Source organism: Triticum urartu, chromosome 5A (assembly GCF_056163025.1).
Source record: "Triticum urartu cultivar PI428250 chromosome 5A, HENAU_Tu73, whole genome shotgun sequence".
Lineage (NCBI taxonomy): Eukaryota > Viridiplantae > Streptophyta > Magnoliopsida > Poales > Poaceae > Triticum > Triticum urartu.
This window is the reverse complement of record NC_141877.1, coordinates 26,482,487-26,503,771: the sequence shown is the minus strand read 5'-3', so window position 1 is coordinate 26,503,771 and position 21,285 is coordinate 26,482,487. Positions and strand designations below refer to the sequence as shown.

Here is a 21,285-nt window from a genome sequence, read left to right as displayed (position 1 = left end):
ATATGTTCAGTTATACTAATGTTGCTACTGCTATTTATATAGAGAATTTTCTTTGATATTGATGCTGCTAGGTAGGCTATATGATGTGGTGCTATATGAAACTTGTGTCAAATTTTGCGCAGATGGAAGGCGACGAGAGTTTCCTGGGCATGTTGAACTTTGGTGTCTCAACACAAGTGCCGGATAGTCCAGTTGGAGAGCAAGAGTCGCCCATGCTGCCAACTCAAGAAACATCTACAACTGTGAAAGGAAAATCCACCAAGGGGAAGAATTGGTCTATGGAAGAGGATGATCTGTTGGTGGCAGCATGGGTGCACACTAGTTTGGATGCTTTGATAGGAACAGATCAAACATCAAATTCTTATTGGGGTAGGATTTATGATTACTACAGCACGCGCAAGAAAGTGTCATGGCCGGTGCGTGTTCAAAATGCACTCAACTGTTGTTCGACCACTATTAATGAACAAGTGAGCAAGTTTTGCGGATACTATCAGCAAATACTTAATAGAAACCAAAGCGGAGTGACTATTGCTCAGCAGGTATGCTCCATCTTTTTAATTCGGTTCTCTGTATATTCATGTGTTTGGTTCAAGTATAATAGGCCATTTATTTGTGCAGCAAGCCCAGGCACTTGTTCTATACCCGTCCAAAGATCCTAAAAAGAGGCCATTTACATTAATGCATTGTTGGTTAGTGTTGGAAAAGCATCCTAAGTGGGAGAATCGTGTGATTTCGAAGGGGCCTCAGAAAAAGCAGAAGAAGACCTCGGATGCAAGTCCAGGTACGACTTCTAATGACGAAGACTTCGAGAGATGCACTGATGCTCTTGAAACAGAGACAAGACCTGATGGTAATAAGCGGGAGAAAACCCGTTTACAAAAAGCTAAAGCTTCTGCTTCTGATGCTTTTAGTCCCAAGTTATCATTAGAAAATGTGTGGGCACAAAAGTTAGAGAAGGCTGAGGTCAAAGAGGCCACAAAGAATGCTCGTTATGAGCGAGCGTTTGAATTGCAAGAGAAGCAGATTGCATTGCAGGAGAGGCAGATGCTAAACCAAGAGAGGGAGATGTCATACAAGCAATTTGAGTTAGAAGAGAAGATCATGTCCATGGACACTACTGTTATGATTGGGGCTCAACAAGAATACTACATGAACAAGCAGAATGAGATCGCCGCTCGCCGGTTCAACACATCGGGTTGAACCATTTGTCAGGTCTGCTAGTATTTGTCGTGTGAACTATTTTCATATCTGAAACTATTTTTCATATCTGAAATATTTGTTGTGTGTGAAAACATTGCATTATGGCATAACTGAAATAGTACATCATTACAACCGCGTACAGGATTGAAAACACTACATTATTACAACTACGTCCATAATCATTCGTCTCCAAACTTTTGCCAGATGTGCTCAACTAGATCATCTTGGAGCTGAGAGTGAAATGCTCTGTTTGTGATCCGTTGATGCATTTGAATAAACACACTCAGTTTTTCCGCATGAGTATGAGATGGGGTCACCTTTACTCCCATAGAGTCATAGATGTAGTCATGTGGACCGCTGTCTCGCTCATCTTCGACTATCATATTGTTCATTATGATGCAAGCTTTCATGAGATCACCAATTTCTTTACGTTTCCAACCTTTTGCTGGTCCTCGAACAATGGCAAAACGGGATTGCAGAACTCCAAATGCTCTCTCCACATCCTTTCTGGCCCCCTCTTGTCTTTTGGCAAAACGTTTCTTCTTTCTGCCTTCTGGAGCTGGTATGGTCTTCATAAATGTTGCCCATGGTGGATATATACCATCTGCAAGGTAATACCCCATTGTGTACGGATGACCATTGATGGTATAATTCACTTTTGGAGCTTCACCTTCAGATAGCTTTGCAAACACAGGTGAACGTTGAAGCACATTTATGTCATTGAGAGACCCTGGTAAACCAAAGAATGCATGCCAAATCCAAAGATCCTTTGAAGCAACTGCCTCCAGAATCATTGTTGGCTTGTTCACATGACCTTTAAACATGCCATGCCATTTTTTAGGACAATTTTTCCAAGTCCAATGCATGCAATCTATAGACCCTAACATACCAGGAAAACCTCTTTGCTCCCCTATTGCAAGCAATCTAGCAGTATCTTCTTCATTTGGAGATCTCAGACGATATTGGTCCCCAAATATTTCACAAATAGCTATCACAAACTTTTTGCAAGATGCTAGATTTGTAGATTCTCCAGACCGACAATACTCATCCGCGGCATCAGCCGCATATCCGTAAGTTAGCAGTCGCATTGCCGCTCTCATCTTCTGCAGAGGATATAACCCAAGAACTCCAGCAGAATTTCTTTTTTGCTTAAAATAACTATCATGCTCAAGTACTGCTTCAGCTATGCGATTAAACAAATTACAGGACATTCTATACCTGTGCGGAAAAACAAATATGAGATATGAAGATGAAAAATAGGCAGACAGGGAATAATGTAGTAATACTAACCTTCGGCGAAAATAACTTTCAGGAAAAGTGGGATTTTCTTTGAAGTAGTCGCTCCACAGTAGAACAAATTCGGCATCTCTTCCGCGATGCAAAAATTGTCGTCCCAGCGTGGAACCGCCATGACGTCGAGCATTTGCCTCCTCTTCCTCCTCGCGCTCTGCAAATGCTGCAAGAATTAGTTCGTCGTCGTCCGATAAAGACGACGACGACGAATTCATGAGCATATCCAAAACGAATCCTGTTTCACTCATTGTGTTGTAGCACAAGATGGAAAGATATTTGAGAGAGGAGAGGGGTGGTATATATAGGCCAGCAATAGAGCCGTTGGAATAGAGCTGTTGTAATAAAGCTGTTGGAAAGGTAGCCATTGGAAATATAGCCGTTTGGAAAGTGCCCATTAAAAAAATAGCAGTTGACACTGCAATAATAAATCGTTGAATTATTGTTAAGATGGTAGTTGAATTGGTAGTTATAAATTAATATTAAAATATATGAGAGAAAATGTAGACGTTCTATATATATACACGTTCTACTGTAAAACTGGATGTGTATATGAGGAAATTTTTTTAAATCATTATCTATATAGATATATAGACGTCCAAATTTACACATGGTATTAGAGATGCTCTCAGGCAGCGCCCGGGCTGCCTAGGATCTGGCTCCGCCACTATGCACAGAGAATATGAGATGCCACTAAACTTTCACAATAAATAGCATGTTGTACCAACGAAACGTATGCATGTTCTACCGTCTTACATATTAAACGGCATTGTCTCGGTATGCTACTGTTTGCTGCTGGTATCCCTCTGTGATTTCTACGCCCACACTTTATACATGTGCCCATGCGTGATTGTTCCATTGGTCCACCTAGCAGGAGCAAGCGAGCTCGTCCACTCTATTGCCACTCTCATAAATTTGTGCCTTTTCTTATAGTGGATGGAACAATATTGGGTTTGCCATCTTGGATGTCTACCATACAACAATAAAACGAAGCCTTTAGTCTTAAATAAATTGAGGTAGGTTAGAGGTGAAACCCATAAGATCTCGTGACCAACTTATAGTTCTGACACATGGATAGCAAGCTTCTACGCATCCATGTTCATAGCTAGTTCTTTGGTGATACTCCAGTCTTTTAGATCTTTCTTTACGGACTCGTCCCATGCCAAATTCGGTCTACCCCGACCTCTTTTGACATTACCCGCACGCTTTAGCTATTCGTTGTGCACTGGAGCTTCTGAAGGCTTGCGTTGAATATGCCCAAACCATCTCAGATGGTGTTGGACAAGCTTCTCTTCAATTGGTGTACCCCAACTTTATGTCGTATATCATCATTCTGGACTCGATACTTCCTCGTGTGGCACACATCCATCTCAACATACGCATCTCTGTCGCACCTTAAGTGTTGAGCATGTCATCTTTTAGTCGGTTAACACTCAGCGCCGTACAACATTACGGGTTGAACCGCCATTCTGTAGAACTTGCCTTTTAGTTTTTGTGGCATTCTCTTGTCACATAGAATGCTAAAAGTTTGGCACCCCTTCATCCATCTGGCTTTGATGCAATGATTCATATCTTCATCAATACCTCCATTCTTCTGCAACATTGACCCTAAATGTCGAAAGGTGTCCTTCTGAGGCACCACCTGCTTGGATGTCTATCATATGGATAATAAATTCAGCAATCAAGTAAGCTCTTAATGCACTCATAAATAGAGCTATACTCCCTGACAATAGCACCACAAAAATAATCTTGTTAACGAACGTTGAGTTTTGGCTCTAGGGAGGGTATGCTCCATGGTGAACAGTAGACTAAAAACTAACAAGAAATAAATTTAAAAATTTTGATTTTTTTTGTAGATGTTCATGTTAGCAACAAGCATGCTTGCCAATTTTTATGCGGAGCAGGATAGTAGTGCTTCACCAGTGAAAAAAAAAACAAAATTAAGTGTACCATTTGAAGGTAACATTTGTTGTTTGACTTGTTTTTCTTTATGAGGTCAACATGATTAACCTAACCCCCCCCCCCCCCCCCCCCCCTCCAAAAAATGCAGATATCATTTGGGTGTGACAATAAACACATCTTTTTTTTTCAATTTCTTTTTACCTTGGCTAAATACATTTGTGGTGTGCAGGAACATATACTCCCTAGAGCCAAAAATAATATCAGCATGGTAACCCACATGATTCTCAGCTGAATATCTCTTATTCCTAGAAAATAAATAAATATATAAAATAATATTTTAATGTATTTTTTAACACGGTACAGACGCAAGCGCTTATATACACGCGCATATACTCACCCCTATGAACGCACACACGCACACCCTATTCCTATGAGCATCTCCGAAAGACTGAACCGGCATATCATCTTGAAATTTACGAAGTCACTGTTTGTTACCGTTTTAGCATCACCTCGAGTAGTTTTTTTCTACGGCATGCCAATTTTAGGGAACATTTAGTCTTGTCTTCTTCATGTAGGCGAATTGATTATGGCCCATAGCTTTGAAATGTACGCGAGATTCAGCCCACTTGAATTTGGGCTGCATTGTCTTGTTAGTTTCCAAAGGGAAAATTATATTAACTCCTTGAGTATCCCCTCAAGAAAAAAGGGTAGAGAGACTCGTAGCCCTTCGGTTTAATCTTTTCTTTTTAGAAAAAGAGGAGGACCCCGGCCTCTACATCTGGACGATGCATATAGTCATTTTATTAACTAGTACAAATGCCCATGCGTTGCACCGGGCGGATAAATGGGCATAACCTGCTGCATGTGTCATTATGCATCAATTTTTATATCCATTTTTAATAAATGTTGATAATATGGTTAAACGTGGGAATTTCCTTATTTTTAATAAAAGTTGACATTTTAGCAAAAAAAAGCATGTGCGTTGCAACGGTATGAAATAAATTTTAGGGTTTGCGTGATATTTTAGAGTTTATCTATCATGGTGAAATATCGAGCTCTATCTCTCAATCTGTTAGATTCTTCCTCGTCTTATCATGAATTCATATTTTTAGTTGACCACTTCAAAGATAAGATGACCATTAGATAGTAAAGAGTTTACAATACTTGATGCTCTTTTGTTGATACACGACCACCACTGGCGGAGCAACATGCATCCCTGCAGGTGTCGTCGCCCCCCAGACTGGGCAAAAATAGTGAAGAAATTCTTTATAGAGATTTATGGATTGAAAAAATAGAGATTTTGCACCCCCTAGAAATTGTTTTTTCTCTTTGCCCCCCCCCTCCCCCCGAGTCTTCCTGGTCTAGCTCCGCCACTGATGACCACCAACAGTAGGAGCACGCCGACTGCGCCAACATGGTTGCTTCCCTTGACACCAACATCAGGGCTCGAACAGGATCAGGATAGGGCATGCAGAGTTGCGGGTGAGATGATATGAGGGAGGGGAGTAGCCACATGCATAGAGGTGGTGCACGGAAGGACTAAGACATGATCGGCATAGCCATGACCACATCTCTCTCTCTCTCTCGCCGGCGTGAGAGTCGAAATAGGACACAACCCCTCCTCCAAACCCAGTTCAAGCAGGATGCACCGTTGCCGTACCCTCTCAACTCTTTGTTCGTCCCTCATCTCTATCTCATCAACGGCATCAGGAACATCAAGACTCGAGGAATATATTGATGATCAGGTAGTCCATAGGTGAGCCCGAAATATCTTTTCCCCTAAGAAATAGTATTTATTTTCAATATTTTTTTAAACAAATCTATCAGGAACATCAAGACTCGAGGAATATATTGATGATCAGGTAGTCCATAGGTGAGCCCGAAATATCTTTTCCCCTAAGAAATAGTATTTATTTTCAATATTTTTTTAAACAAATCTTTTCAATATTTCAGTCACACATCTTTTAAGTACTGTAACTACTAATGTATTCATAATTAAGATTAAGATATGGCAGGCTTAAACAGCAGTCAAGTAAATTGTACTATGCTAGCAGAGATCTACATCTAGCTCTACGCAGAAAAAGCAGAGACCGACACCTAGCTTTACGCAGAAAAGCAGAAGAAAAACATCACATCGTTTACAAAAAGCAGTAGCAACAAGCACTCAATCCCACCGACAATTCCTTTTTCACCACTCAATTCTCATCTTCTCCACATCCATCACACCCAGCGCCACTTCTCCATGCCAGGAGCCCATACACAGCCCAGCCGCGCTGCAACAACGCCGCCGCCCGTACGCCGCCTCCCGCACCAACCGCGCCCGAGCAAGGAACTCCCCTCGACCCCCGGCGCCTGCAGCCCCTCCTCGCCTCCCCCCGTCCAGTCCGGCGACCGGCGCCATGGCCGGCTACCCACCCCCCCTGCAACTCCGGCCCGCTGCTCCGCTAACCTTCCCCCTCTCCATTCCCTTCCCTAACTCCCTCCCTCTGGATCTCTCCCTCACCTCTCACCCCGCGTATCTTTACGCTCAAGCTCCCGCCGTTGTTCAGCGGCAGATCCGCGCCGCCCCGCCTTCTCCGACCGTGTCGGGAGCCGTCGTCGGCTCGTCGCTGCCTGCTTCGTCTGGGCATGGAGACGACGAACACGAGGATCACCCGCGACGTCCAGCGCCAAGTGCAGCTCGATAGAGACCCTCTCTGCGCCACTGCGCACCGGTCCCGCTGCCCCCGTCACCCCAGCCATCCACCGGAGAGAGAGGGGCTCCCCACCACCACCCAGCGCAACTCCTCCACTTCTCCATCTAGCGCCCACGGCTCTGTTCCGCTTCCCTGAGGCAAGTCCGCGCCGGTGATGCATTGGCCTTGATGGAGGCTCGTTTTATCTGATCTCTCTCTTATTCTCTTGATCAGCCATCTCTGCTTTGTTATCTGGCTTGTTGATTGTCTACTTTCGAACATATATAAATTTGTAGGATTCAATACAAAGCTGCGAGGTGGGACTAATAGTCAATTTAAAGACTGCTGATGTGGGGAAGGACTGATGCATCGGCGGGCGGGTGGGTTATTTCGTTTTTTCTCTCGTCAATACCGGTTGGAGTTGACTTATTATTGTACTGCGGGTTGAATACCCAAAATCGCGGGGGCTTTTATGCAAAAATGCCAATGACGTACCACTTGTTCACATAAGACATTACAAAATCATACAACAGTAATACTAAAACCACCGTCTAGGCAACATTTGTCGCTACTCCTAATCAGTTGATGAAAGGGCGCTGATACTCTGGGCCTAATACCAAACTGACCTCGCATCCAAACCTAACATCTAAGACCTGAGGTCCCAACCAGGACGCCTGTCAAGTATGGTGTACCCATTAGTCCGGCGCACTACTCAACCAGGACGCCTGTCGGGTATGAGGCCGCCGCAGCCACCTACTACCGATCCATCTTTAGTGTTGTATTGCTGCATCTACCTCGCCCGGTCTCGCTGCCGTCGACGCCACCATGACGCCAGACAGCTCCACCGCCCTGCGCTCGTCCATCCAGCCGCATCCGTCATCGATATGCAGCTGCACCATGCCGCCAAAACTCGTCGTCATCTATGCGGTAGATACAACGCCGCACCACCTGGCAACCTCCACACTGTCGCCACTGCTGGAGGTACTCGGAGCCCACCATCCACAGCATCTCTCCCCCGAACAGCAAGTCCTCCCAAGACAGCGCCTGCATGGAGGATACGACGCACGGGACGTCGCCGCTGCCCAATCCAGACTGAATTTTGCACTTTCGTCCGGGAGGGGTTCGGAGGTGGATAGGAGAGACCTCGGCTTCACCTCCACGGAGGGTAACGGCGTCGAGTGACGTCGCCGATGCCGAGCCGGCCTAGCCGACCAAAGTTTCCTTCGGTCCCCATCCTATGCCACCAAACCTCCATCTGCTCCGGATCCAGCAACGAGCCACGATCCAAAACCTGCGAAGATGCAAGAGCCATGGAGCTCGACCCGCCATGAGGATCGAGAAGAACCCGTTGTAGATCTCCAGACACCGAAACCAGCGGTCCGATGTGGCCAGTGACGACCATCACCACCCCACGACGACCGACGGAGTCCGAAGACAGGATCCAGATGGATCCGATCAGGATCCGGCGGCACCCGTGACCACCGGGCAGGCCCAACGCAACCACCACCTCGCGACACGCAGGCCGCTGCCACCGCGCCGCGCACAACGCCGCCGGGAGACCCGCCCGCCGCGCCGCCGAACCCCACATTCGCCCGGCGCCCTCTCGACCCCGTTGTCCCGCGCCAGCCAAGACGAAAAGGATGGGGAGAACCCACTCCGCCGCCCAGCCGGCCAGGCTTCGCCCAGCGGCGCTACGGACGGCGGCGAGGAGGGAGAGGGGCGGAGGAGGCGCGAGATGCGGCGGCTAGGGTTTCCCTTCAGCTTAATCTATGCGCATCTTTCTCTAAAAAAACCTATACGCCATCATAAATAGAAAGGTGCATTAGTTTTTCTTCAAGTCAAACTCAACCTGACCACGTTTTCCTTCAACTCAAACTTAAACTGACCAAGTTTTTTAATTAATAAAATACATGTTATGACGGATCAAAAATTATATAAATTCATAAAATATATTTTTATTCATTGTTTATTTTATATTACAATGTTAATATTTTCTTCTATAATCTTTGTCAAACATACATGACTTTTATAAAAATTGATGTAATACCGATTAGAGGGAGTATGTTCAAATATATCTAACCTGACAACTTACCCTTTGATGAGTCGCACAGCTATTTCACATCTAAGACCGTTTTGGTTTTGCTTACGTGATGGCGCATACAAAAAGGGTTGTTTTAGCCACATACGCGAATGATATGATCACACGTCAGAAAGAATAGAGAAAATCAAACCCCCCAAAACATATGCAAATGTTAAAACCTTATGATCATATTATTTAAATCTAAAATCTGATTAAAAATAAAATACAAAGTATCCCAAGATATATGGGGAAGTTGGAATTTAAGAATTCCCAATTTGACAAAAGAGATGACGACTAAATTTAAAGAAACATATAATTTTAATTTTAAAAAACGAACGCAAGAAAATAGGGAAATTGTAAGTGATACTATTAGAAAAACTATTTTTTAAACAAAAGAATGGCAAAGTAGTACAATTAAAAAAAAAACGAAAGCAAGAAAATAGGGAAATTGTAAGTGATATTATTAGAAAAACTAAACGAAAGCAAGAAGATAGAGAAGTGGTAAGTGATATTATTAGAAAAACTAAAATTGTACTACTTGTTTTAGCCACAAGTTGGGAAATAGGAATTTAAGAATCTCAAATTTGACAAAAGAGATGGCGACTAAAACTTCAATAATCATATTGTTAAATTTGAAAATTGGAAACAGAAAATACAGTATGGAAATTCTAAAAATGATATTATTAATATCTAAAAAAACTGAAAAAGAAGGAATGACAAATTAGTGCGAGAGACATGGGGGACGAATTTAAGAATCTCAGACCTGATAAATAATTGGGCAGAGCATGCAACATTTCAAAAAAAAAGTGGGGAATGTAGAGGCTAAGCAAGTAAAATCTATGGCATGATCTATATATTGAGAAAAGATCAACAAAGGGATCTGCTGGACAAGGTCCACGTACACAGCTGCTGCAAAAGCAAGCAAGCAAGCACTTTTACATGGTAAACTGCCATAACTGATTGAGACATCATGCACAAACTGAGACCTATTCTTATGGCTCAACTAACTAGCTTGCTGCTGTATTCACAAGGTAAACAGCGATTCTGACACCATCTGGTTTGAGTTGGGTTGACACTTGACAGCTCATCATCGGTTGCAAAGGGCTGGAAGGAAAGGATCATCGATCATCTGCCGGAGATTGGCGGGCCGCCATACCGGACGCTGCACATCTTCAGATCCTTCGGCATCTCGACCTCTTTCAGCCACGCGAGACGCCGGCCTTCTTGCTCGTCGCCGATGGGCTCATTGCTGGTCACTGTCAGCAGAAGAGGAGACAAGTTTAGTTAACCTTCAGATTACAGTAGTGTCCCATGAGCTAGCTGTAATTAAATTTAATTAGCAGAAGCATCGATGATCATGTGATTACCGACCAATGTTCAAGACCTAGTGGAGCCTAAATATCTTTGGGGTGAAGCTACATTACTTTAATACTGTTCTAAAATATGGATGCCTCTCGCCTAGTGCCCTTTAGAACATGGTTTTGCACAAGTGGTTTCGACATCCCGTGCTTCTGAAACCCACGTACGGGGGCGCAAAACCGTGTGCTTGCTTGCACTATTAATTAAGGAGTGTATGATAAACAAAGCTACCTGAAAGCTCCAGGTTGTTACTTAACTAAAAGACCTCTTTCTCCATTCAGTGGGCTGCTTACAAGGCAAACTACTGTTTTGATGATGCAACATATAATATCTATGTTGCAAGTTGCAACTTGCTATTGATGCCTAACCATACTTCTTAGTTAATTCTCTCGCGTGCTGTCGGTAAAAAGGATGCATAAAGTATTCACTGTGATCACTCAAACCAAACCCCCAAATAGGAGGATATGAGCTCAAGCATTTTCGGTGCTAGTTTACAGTTGCAGGCTACACACACTGTCAAAATTCAGAACTAGTAGCAAGTCCATCTCCATAATGTATCTAGATTAGATTTTTGAGATCAGAATTGGCAACTTACTGCGATGCTCGGAGTATGGAATGTCCGTGTAGTACGTGCAGTCTCGGTCCTCTTCGATGGAGTAAGGGGGGCCAAGGATGTCAAGGAACGCAGATGGCGCGACGGCCCTGAACCGGTGCATGTTGCCTCCCGCCGTCGGGAACAGGACCGACGTGTCGCACGGCGCTGTGAAAACATCGTCCACGACTAGTTGTGCCAGTCTCACTGCAATCAAGGAAGTCTAAACGTTATAGCACATTTGTGTCGCCAGGCATACCGGGGAGCAGAAGCAGGGGATCTGGTGACAATTGTAGTAGAAATGGGTGGGAAGCTCACATTTACCGTCAGGCGACGAAGCGCCACTCTCATTAGCCGGATCATCAGGATCAGCCCAGTCATATGACTTTGCGTGCATCGATCCGATGAGCAGCTTGTTGAACACCGTCATACCGGGGTGGTTGTGCAGAGGGATGACCGCATTCGTCGGCAAGAAGAAGAGAACCATCTGCCGAGCAACAAAAGAAGGAAATGTCAGCAACTAGTTCCCTTGGGGTATATATATATATATATATATATATATATATATATATATATATATATATATATATATGATCCACACGCTGTTTTTTACGCTGCACTTACGGAAAATTTCTCAGATTTGTATATGGTGGTGTGTGTGATGGTGGGGGTCCCTTCGGTTGCCGCCTCTCTATTCCTGAAGAAGGGCATGTTTGAGCTTAGGCCGACGTCCTCTGGTCTCATTTTGTCTGCAAACATCACCGCCGGCAGCCAAAATTCAGTTGTGGTAAAATTCAACCAGTAGACGACACCATCAGCATTTTGTGCAATTAAAACATTCCCATTTCCGAATCCCCTGAATTTCAACTATGTCTCTATTTGCATGCTCAAATTAAACATATTTTTGTAGAAAAATCAAAATTAAACATCTTCGGTATGCAGAGAACAATGGTAGACACTAATTGTCAAGTAAAATTCAGTAAATTCTGAACGTACATGGCATCCAAGACATGTAAAACTATTTTGGATATACAAAAGCAAGATGCGAACTTTTAACGGGTCACTCCATGCACCAAATTAAATTTCAGGGTCCTGATTGGCTGATTGTGCATGTAGTAGCTACTAGTAGTAGCATCTGCATACAGGTAGATGAGTGGTGGTTGGTTAGCGTACCGAGCATGGCGCGGAGCAGGGCGACCTCGGCGGGCTTGGGCACGGTGCCGGGGCCCTTGAAGACGGCGCGGCAGGCCTGGAAGAGCCGCTGGATGGCGGTCGGCCTCCTGTCGCGCCGCGGCCTCCTTCCTGCCGCCGCCGCCGCCGCGGTCTTGAGGGCCACCACCCGCCTCCTCTTGGCCGGCGGCACGGTCTGCGCGGCCTCCGCCGCGCCCACCTCCACCACCCCGGGCCCGAGCTCCACCATCCCCGCTCCCATGGCAGTAGGCAGCTCCAAAAGGATAACAGAAGACGCAAAGAAACGCGCTGGATCGTGGCAGAGAGAGGGAGGGATGAATCAACCGAGCTGGTGGGGACGAAGGGGCAACAGGAGAGGTGGGGATATATGCGGGAGGTCAGCGAGGGCGGACGGGGCAAAACCAGGTGCCGCCCGACGGTGGAGGCGACACGACAGGACGGGCGAGGAGGAAACCAGGGGGGGATAGCAAATCCAACCCAGGCGGCGGGTTCGATCCGTCCGATGGCCGCTTTCGGCGGTCGCCCTCGGCAGCTGCTTCTTTCTTTTCTTCTACGCCGGTCTAGAGAGAGAAAGCGCACGCAGATGGATAGAGATCTAGAGAGAGGGTATGGGGTGGGGTGGGGGTGGGGCGTGGCGTGGCGTGGCGCCCGCCATTTCGGGGAAGCGGAAAGCAAAACCGGCTGCTGCACTGCAGCGGAAGGAACCCACGGTTTGCCTTGTCGCCCCTCGGAAAACTGTGGGGGGGGTCACGTGCGGGGGAGCTCGCACTCTCACCCACTCACTCACTGTCTGACTCCGATCCGCTGGCCGCCGCTGTCGAGCGAGCCTCTCCGCTGGATTCGCTTAATCTAGCAGAAAAGGTAGATTACGTAGGCCCCTTTTCTTTTAGGCCTTTCCCAAAGGGACGAGCCAGATATTTCGAGCTGCCGCGAGTCCACGCCTCCAAGTGCAGTGAGGAAAAAAAATTGCTTTTACCTCCTTTCACAGATGTTCTGACTTTTTAATCGAATGTATATAGACAAGTTCTAGTGCGCTTGTTTACTTATTTTAGTCCATATGTATTTATATTTATAAAATATGCAAAATATACTATATTTGTGAACAAAGAGAGTTTTCTTTTTTGAATGCCAAAAAATTGCTGATGTTTTCCACGGGGTTATCCGAACGAATGTTCCTTACAAAAAAGCCTTATTTGAGTGAGACCCCGTAAAAGGTGTTGCCTCGAAAATCACTTCCGGCAAACACTCAGGAATTGCTATGTTGTTCCTTTAGCGATTGTCATGCTATAACGGATGGACAATGCTTCGGTGCATTAAGGCACCTACCTTTGTGTCTATGACATGTGGACCCAACAGATGGCTGGTCCACATGTCAGTGACCCAAAGGCAGGTGTCTTTAAGGCACCGAAGCTGTGTCCATAATGGATATATTAGTCATGCTATTGTAGAAAGATCTGTCGTGCTGAGAAACCATTTTCAGCAAGCGCTCAGGTTGCCATGGGGAGCGAACACGGATCTGATCAGTGGGGTGCATGAGAGAGAACAGTGATTAACACGTATGTCGCTTTAAGATTCACACATAGTAATTGGATGCACCTGATAATGTTCTCTAGGAAACCACTCCTTGGGAACGTCAGCTCTATAGCTTTTTCGATATTTTCGACCAAATCCATTTTCAAATCTGGTGGTGCAGAGTAGAATTAAAGTTTTATTTTTTTACGCTCGAGTACAATCTAGATCTGAATCCGAGTCCAAGTCGGAATCCGGTTGTTAGGATATGGTATTGCTAATGTGAGATAATCACTTTTTAGCTGGATAATACGATCTTGTAAAATATGGTTATATGATTTATTGGTATAATTGTAAATATTAACTAGCAATACGTGCATGTCATCTTCACGTATGAGATGGGACAGATGTTTGCTAGTGGTTTATTTAGATTGTTTTACTACCTTCCTAATGTTTTTTATGTGTGCTTCATGCATGCAAGTATTAATGGTTGCTTATTATTTATGCATAATTGGCTACCATGCTTGCTATATATATATATATATATGCCTAATTTGACATAATCTGGTATTCCAATATGTGTTTGTCTGTTATCTGTCTTACATCCAGGTCTGAAAAAGTATATAAAATAGAACATCGTTTGAGTACTATCGGACCAAATCCGCTCCGGTTTCACTCGTAGTTATTCCCCCGTTGCAAAATAAAGTGTGAGTGGACATTGATCAAGTTCATGAAAACAAATCTTCGTATGTAATGCCAAATAAAAAAACTATTTTACCACTTAGGCATAGATCTCTCTCTCTCTCTCTCTCTCTCTCTCTCTCTCTCTCTCTCTCTCTCTCTCTCTCTCTCTCTCTCTCTCCACACACACACGCACACGCACACCAGCCTCGAGCCCCCGAGTGAGATCAACGACCTTCGTCCCCTCTCCACTTGTCATCCCAAGTCCCAACTACAGTCGCCCTTGCCTCACATTTCATGTCGTTGTTGTAGCTAGAATGCCATAAATATACCCTAGAGGCGGGGAGAGATGCTCTCTAATCCGCTGGTCGTCAATGTCGAGCCTCTACTTAATTCACATACTTTATTCATTAATTACTATTTTGAGTAGTTTTGCCTAGTTTATGAAATGGTATATTACCTTGGCCCCTTTTGTTTGAGCTTGAGCGGTGTTTTTTTTCACATGGAGAGAATAAACATCCTAGATAAACAAGATATTTTTATCTTCCGCGAGTCCATAGCTCGAAGCGGCCTTTGGTTGTTATACAGTGATTAGGATAGTTTTTCTTTATCAAAAGCTTCAACTCCGGTGGTATAGAATATAGTAAGGAATTTTCGACTTTTAAAGAAAATCTATATGCACTATACTATCGAACGGGGGGAGTGCTGTTTAAATATAAATATGTAGCATTGTAGCCGTATGTCATCTGTCCCGCTTCCGAATCTAATCTTTATCCGACCGTATCCACTCATGTTCCACACCCATAGTACACTCCCTTGATCTAGAATATGCCCTACATGGGGACAATTATATTTCTTTTGTACTATTCGTGTATTTTTTTTCTTTTGAGGGATTTGTATTCGTGTATTAGTGGTGTTACTTTTGAATATCATGTTCGACATAGGTAGGCAAGTACATGACTTGTTCCTAAAAGTTTGCATTGTTCCCGGAAGCCCTGAACAGTGAACATCTATTCGGCTCCGAACTGTATTCGCTTAATTCTTGCAAGTCTACTATGCAAAATTCAGCTTAAGAGTGGTAGACTTGGGTCCAACATAACTTAGGCGGAGGGAAAAGAAAGAAAAAGAAAATGATTTCAGTTGATGATGTTGAGAACACCACGAGTTTCAAGCAAGATCCCAAACATTTTAAACTCTATGAATAAATTATTACTGGTACATTCTTTCCCCACCAGATGACAAAATATTATTACATCACAGTGAATTTTTCTTGCATCTGTTTGAACAAAATTGTAAAGTCAAGAAATAAGATTTTCCTCCATGAACCGAAGACAGTAGAATATTTCTTTAGTACAGGAGTAGATTTACAAATTATTATGTATAAGTGGAACAGTATAAATATTAATAAATTGTTTAGAAAGAACAACTTTGTAAAGTCGACCGAGGTCAACTACTAAGGTGTGAGTGTGAACAAGGCCAAGGACTTGTCGCTCTCGGTAGACAACCAAGACAAGGACATGTACGGCACATCGATGCTTTCTAGGTAGCTTTATGAAAGTTAACATCACTGCCTAATCCCATCGATTCTAGACCATGTAATGCGCTGTACTGGTGTACTGTAAGCATGTAACTACAGCGTCACCCCCTTGCATAAGCCTGCAATTCATGTACTCCCTTCGTTCTAAAATAGATGACTTAACTTTGTACTAACTTTAATACAAAGTTAATACAAAATTGGGTCATCTATTTTGGAACGGAGGACTGACAACATGTACCATGAGTCTGCAACCATGGTCCATGGGGATTGGGGAGCTACTGCTCAAGCTGCTGCAGCACCGACGCAACCATATGCATGGACCCGGTGACGCAGATGAGGCCACCCCGAGCAGAGCTGCCGCCGTCTGCCCGGCGCAGCAGCCGGGAGGCGGCCTTCATCAGGTCGCGCGAGAACGGCGCGGCTCCGCACCCGATCAACATCGGCGCGGGCTTGTCTGTGCCAGCGGCGGGTGCCAGGTGGCCGATGCTTATGTTTGGGGCTTCGTCGCCGGCGATGGCCCCAATGTCCGCACACTCGATGCCCTGGCCGAGAGCGGCGCCTGTCCAGATGTCTCTCAGTGACGAGGCCGGCATGGAGCGAGCAGTCCCTCCCGCGATCCCCGTCTCTGTCAGCAGCACCACGTCGGGCCTTCTGCCTGAGAGTGATCAGGGAGGTTGAGAAAAACTACTGTGACGTTCTTCGGTCCGAACTATCCAGCTATGAGATGGCCGAATCACAGAGGGGTAGAGTTAATGAAGTATCTTGCCTGAGAGAAGTTGTGCAGCGAATGCGAGGTGCTCTTTGTCACTGGCCATTCCGACGATGAGGGCCACAGGCCCTTCAGGTTCGACGGTTTTTATCACGTCTGACAGTGCCTTTGCAGACGCCTCGGTATGGGCTGGAAGATGATTGGAACATCAGATGGTACCTTTGGCTAAGGCAACAGTGAAGGGAAAGCAGTAAGGACAGGTGGTTATCAGGCAAAACCTCCGTCGATTAGAATGGTGGATGCTCCGTCGAGCCCAAGAACCGAAGCTTCATCTTGTGTCAGGAATTGGCTTCTCCCGGGCAGTTGTGTCTTCTCTAAACCAGCTCGGATAGATGCATCGGATACATTCCATCCTTAACTTCCCAAATTCATGGATACGAGAGAAAATACGTCAGATTTGTGCAGATTTTTTTTTTGAAAGAAACAGATTTGTGCAGATTAAGCAATGTGTATGATAATGTGAAAAAGGAACTGAAAGAAAAGCAAATATTCAGTCCTCCAGCACTAGTCTCATCCAGAAGCAGCAATACAACGAAGATTCAAAATAAAGACCATACTGATACTGGAGTAACTGTACTTTAATGAATGGAAGTGGATTGAGACGGACCGTCATCAAACAACACGAAAGGACATGCTTCCTTACCTAGCTCACGGAGACATAGAGCTGTGCAAGAAGCCGTGACAGCATTCTGACGCTGATGGCCTCCCAGCAGCTGGAGTTTTACATCATGCAATTCCACAGACTGCACAATATAAATTTGCGCCTGTCATTTAGAGGACTTGAAAAGCAGAGGGGAAAGCTCTATACTCTGTTAATTTCAGATGAAAGTAGATAAGGTCAGTTTCTACCAATGGCATATTGCCTGAAATCTTCACGACAATGTCACAGCTTTGATAAGGTTTTGCATAGTCTCGTCCAATGCATCTTGTGATGCTCCTGACACCAGTATCACAAGCAGATATGACAGGAGATTGTGTCAAGAACGCTCTATCCCGAATTATTTGCTCGATGTCTGTTGAAAATGGACCACCAATGACAACCTGGAATAATGTTTGATATTCAGGTTACAAACTCCACCATTATCAGAAGTTACACTTGTACAAGGATAATACTATACGGCCTGAAGGTTAAAAATCACCAGATAATAATTAAGGAAAAGTAGGTCTCCAATTTTACCGAAGAAACACAAGATGATGCCTAGTAAAATAGTGATGAACTACCATGGACATGGAACAGCAAGTAGAACATGACGTGCCAACCATTTCTTTGAGGGAAAAGAACACTACAGTGGACAGCTATCTGAATAATAATCTGGAATTACAAGCAAGAAAAAGAGCTGGTGAAAATGAAAAGGAATAAAGATGAGAGAACAACTTAACTGGTCGTCCTTCCTTGATAATTCCAGACTTTGCCACTGCTATGCTTTGGAGGGAACCACCCAAAGCAGCCAAATGTTCTTTCCCAACTGTTGATATGACTGCTGCAGCTAGTTCACTATTTCGTATGACATTTGTGGCATCTCTAGCTCCCCCAAGGCCTGCCTAGGCAATCAATAAACAAACAAGTTACTATTTAGTCACTGTAAGTGATATAACTTATAACTCAAAGATCGTTTTTCAACACTAGAGGCTGAAATACTTGAGATCAGTGCTATAAAAAATGACAAAGGATTAACCACCTCATAAAGATGGCTACATTCTGTCATTCATATATTTCATTTCTGAGTAACACGTTGCATTAAGTACCAAATTAGTGGACCTATTTTTCCGTCTCCGTATTCTAATATTTCTTAAATATACAAGACTCAGTGGACTGTACAAAGCAGTAGATCAGAGGTGGACAAAAGACAACTGATCCACCGCACAATTACAAGGCAAGTTTCACCATTCATATAACATTTTTCCAGCAGTTCAGTACAATAGGTGCATTCTTGTAACTAAACTTCCAAGTCTGTACAAAAGTCCATACATGTTAGAAAACTTCAGTTAAACAGGTGCATTTTTGTGAGTGAATTTCCATGTGAGTACAAAAGTCCATACATGTTAGAAAACTTCTCTAGTAACAAAGATATGAGTCTACTCCACCCTTGAAACTTACAGAAACATGTAAACACAAACTGTAGTTTTAATTGAACAACAGTAACAGTGCCAGTATTACACAACTTACTTCAACAATGGCAACATCAACATTTTCTCGTGAGAATAGGAGAAATGAAAGAGCAGTAAAAACCTGCAAAATAGCAAGTATATTTTAAGTGCATGATCATCAGAAGTCAAGTAACAACAGATAAATATTAATGCCTACAGTGATTGCCTTAAAAAATGCCTACAGGGTTTTTATTGTGGTTAGATGTGCACAATGCCACAATGCAGGGCATTTGATCATAATCGGTTGTGTAAGAAATTTGCTATCAACTAGAGATGAATTGTTGGCAGACATTAACAAGTGGAAGTAACTCTTATGCAGTATGACAGAATCAAGGCAGCCAAAAAGAGCAGGGCTGTCCATCTATTCTTGCTTATTACATGCATCACCAAATTTCACCTGGATCAGCAGCATATAATGTCTACGTGTTCTTGCTTGTTACAGAGAGTTCAGGTGTAGAATTAATATTTAGACTATAATGGCTTTGCCAATTGCATAGAAAAATTTAGATAGCATAATTTAGAACAGTAAAAATGGCATCACAGCCTGTAATGTTCAAAGCAGTAAGGTGAGATGCAAACTAATGAAGGAATCAGGCCGTATTGTCTATGCTATTTTTCTTGCCATGCTTATCATTTATTGCTATTGTAGGCTCTCATTCGGGGACAGCAAAAAAGATCTGGGTATATATCATCATCATTTTATTAAGGGTTCCTTTTATTAAAGCAAAAAACCAACTAAATCTGCTACTTAAAAATAACTATAAAAAATAAACCTCAAAGTGTGTCAGGGATCCATTTTCTGACTCGATTGATTCATCGATAGCTTCCTTGGCCAGATCGAAAAGATCCCTCAACGACGCAGCTGAAACAGGGTCTCCATGTTGTCCAACAGAAATGCGCTCTCGGATTGTTAGAAGGTGTGGACTGCATAGACAACAGCACCATTGAATTCCCTTGATTGTGTGGTCTAATACGTTACTACCAAATGGATTAAAGGATACATGGAGCTTGGTGATATGGTGGAATACCTGGAATAACAGCCCACATTGTATCCTTGCTCCCTCATGATATTAGACAGGAACGCGGCAGTCGAACCTTTCCCCTTGGTGCCGGCGATATGGACAGACTACAAACGAAATCACTCAGATTAATACTTCCATTCTTCACTATTTATCCTTGCAAACAAATCTACTCCCCAGTCACAATCACTACGAACACAATGACTGTCTATTACTGGCCACGCTTGACGCATCCCAAGCAGAATCACAGGTTATCAGCCAACTCACCGGGTAGTGGGTGTGGGGGTCGCCGAGGCGGCGGAGGAGGCGGCGCATGCGGCCGAGGTCGAAGCCGTCGTCGGAGTCGGTCCCGGCGCCGCGCGGCACGCCGGAGCGCTCGTAGTTGCGGAGCATGTCCATGTACTCGAGGAACCCCCCGAGCTGCGCCTCTTCGCCTCCTCCGGCCATCGCGGATACGCCGCGGCGGCGGCGGCTGCTGCTAGCCCGCAGTAGGCCGCCAGACCAGCGGAGGGAGACTGGGAAGCGGGCGACCATGCGGCACGGGCCCGCCGCGACGGCGGGCGGTCGAATGGACGCGGCCGTGTCGCCGGAGGGGTGGCTGCGCTCCTTGGCGCCAACCGTTGCCGCGTTGGAGGAGCAGCACCTTAGCCGCTTCCTCTCCGGCGCGGCGCCGTCGTCCCCGAGAGTCCGGTCCGGGCGCGATTGCAAGGGCAGGAATGTGGCCTCGCGGGCGCGGTGTGCGGAGGGGGCGGCGACTGACGTGGTACTGGGGAAGCAGCAGCAGGGCTGCGTGTGGGGGAGCGGGAGGGCGCCTCCGGAGGGGAACAGCCGGCGAGCCGCCGGGGCTTGGGAAGAAGGGGATCAGAGAGATGAGAGATGGGTGTACAAGGGGTATTTTGGTCCTTGTCCTTTTTAGCTCAAATCTGAATCTGAAGAAAAACTTGCCAGAATGAGTTTTGATGGGCAAAACCTCGCTATTTTTTTCAATAATACAATACATTTTTTCATAAATTTGAGAAATAATACACGGTTTTGAAATTTTACAAAAATAATACAGCATCAGCTTATGCGAAGCCGATTGGGACTAATTGCCCACGGCGAAACCAATTGGATTCCAATCGGCTTTAATAAAGCCGACTGGAACTAGTCGGCGTTGGTAAAGCCGACTGGACCTAATTGGTTTCGCCGAAACCAATTAGTAGTTATTGGCATTGGCAAACTTGACAGCTGCATGTGCCACATTATATATATAGTTGCATTTCAATTTCATATTTCGGTCCCGCATTCCAGGTTCCAAATATTAAAAAAAGACCAAATTCTAGTTTAAAAGATA

At 44.6% G+C, this 21,285-nt stretch overlaps 3 protein-coding genes across 3 annotated transcripts; 1 reads left to right on the top strand and 2 right to left on the bottom strand.

The window, feature by feature from the left end:
- Positions 1 to 122: 122 nt before the first annotated feature.
- LOC147967707 (uncharacterized) lies at positions 123 to 1,219 on the top strand. Its single transcript, XM_087522514.1, has 2 exons — positions 123 to 539; positions 619 to 1,219. Exons 1-2 carry the CDS (start codon positions 123 to 125, stop codon positions 1,198 to 1,200), a joined length of 999 nt encoding a protein of 332 aa, XP_087378640.1. The 3' UTR covers positions 1,201 to 1,219.
- An 8,759-nt stretch (positions 1,220 to 9,978) lies between these two features.
- Positions 9,979 to 12,842, bottom strand: LOC125507372 (plant cysteine oxidase 2). The gene is made up of 5 exons (XM_048671961.2): positions 12,272 to 12,842; positions 11,723 to 11,847; positions 11,417 to 11,585; positions 11,102 to 11,305; positions 9,979 to 10,403 (listed from the first exon to the last, which is right to left on the bottom strand). The coding sequence occupies exons 1-5, from the start codon at positions 12,528 to 12,530 to the stop codon at positions 10,273 to 10,275; spliced, it is 888 nt and encodes a 295-aa protein (XP_048527918.1). The 5' UTR covers positions 12,531 to 12,842; the 3' UTR covers positions 9,979 to 10,272.
- Positions 12,843 to 15,769: 2,927 nt separating this feature from the next.
- GLA1 (Folylpolyglutamate synthetase family protein) lies at positions 15,770 to 20,849 on the bottom strand. The gene is made up of 10 exons (XM_048671960.2): positions 20,220 to 20,849; positions 19,962 to 20,059; positions 19,707 to 19,857; positions 18,953 to 19,015; positions 18,166 to 18,327; positions 17,635 to 17,826; positions 17,429 to 17,528; positions 17,004 to 17,138; positions 16,783 to 16,914; positions 15,770 to 16,671 (listed from the first exon to the last, which is right to left on the bottom strand). Exons 1-10 carry the CDS (start codon positions 20,484 to 20,486, stop codon positions 16,292 to 16,294), a joined length of 1,680 nt encoding a protein of 559 aa, XP_048527917.2. The 5' UTR covers positions 20,487 to 20,849; the 3' UTR covers positions 15,770 to 16,291.
- Between the last annotated feature and the right edge of the window lie 436 nt (positions 20,850 to 21,285).

Bases quoted from the DNA above. Each gene is read 5' to 3' on its own strand.
- LOC147967707 (XM_087522514.1), top strand. From the start codon at position 123: ATGGAAGGCGACGAGAGTTTCCTGGGCATGTTGAACTTTGGTGTCTCA. The intron at 540-618 runs GTATGCTCCATC...TTATTTGTGCAG, and splicing joins GAGTGACTATTGCTCAGCAG to CAAGCCCAGGCACTTGTTCT.
- GLA1 (XM_048671960.2), bottom strand. From the start codon at position 20,486: ATGGTCGCCCGCTTCCCAGTCTCCCTCCGCTGGTCTGGCGGCCTACTG. The intron at 19,016-19,706 runs GTTTATTTTTTA...GCTATTTTGCAG, and splicing joins GATCCCTGACACACTTTGAG to GTTTTTACTGCTCTTTCATT. The intron at 16,672-16,782 runs GCAAGATACTTC...GATCACTCTCAG, and splicing joins CGCTGCACAACTTCTCTCAG to GCAGAAGGCCCGACGTGGTG.
- LOC125507372 (XM_048671961.2), bottom strand. From the start codon at position 12,530: ATGGGAGCGGGGATGGTGGAGCTCGGGCCCGGGGTGGTGGAGGTGGGC. The intron at 11,306-11,416 runs GTGAGCTTCCCA...CCTTGATTGCAG, and splicing joins TTCGTCGCCTGACGGTAAAT to TGAGACTGGCACAACTAGTC. The intron at 10,404-11,101 runs GTAAGTTGCCAA...TTCTGCTGACAG, and splicing joins TCCATACTCCGAGCATCGCA to TGACCAGCAATGAGCCCATC.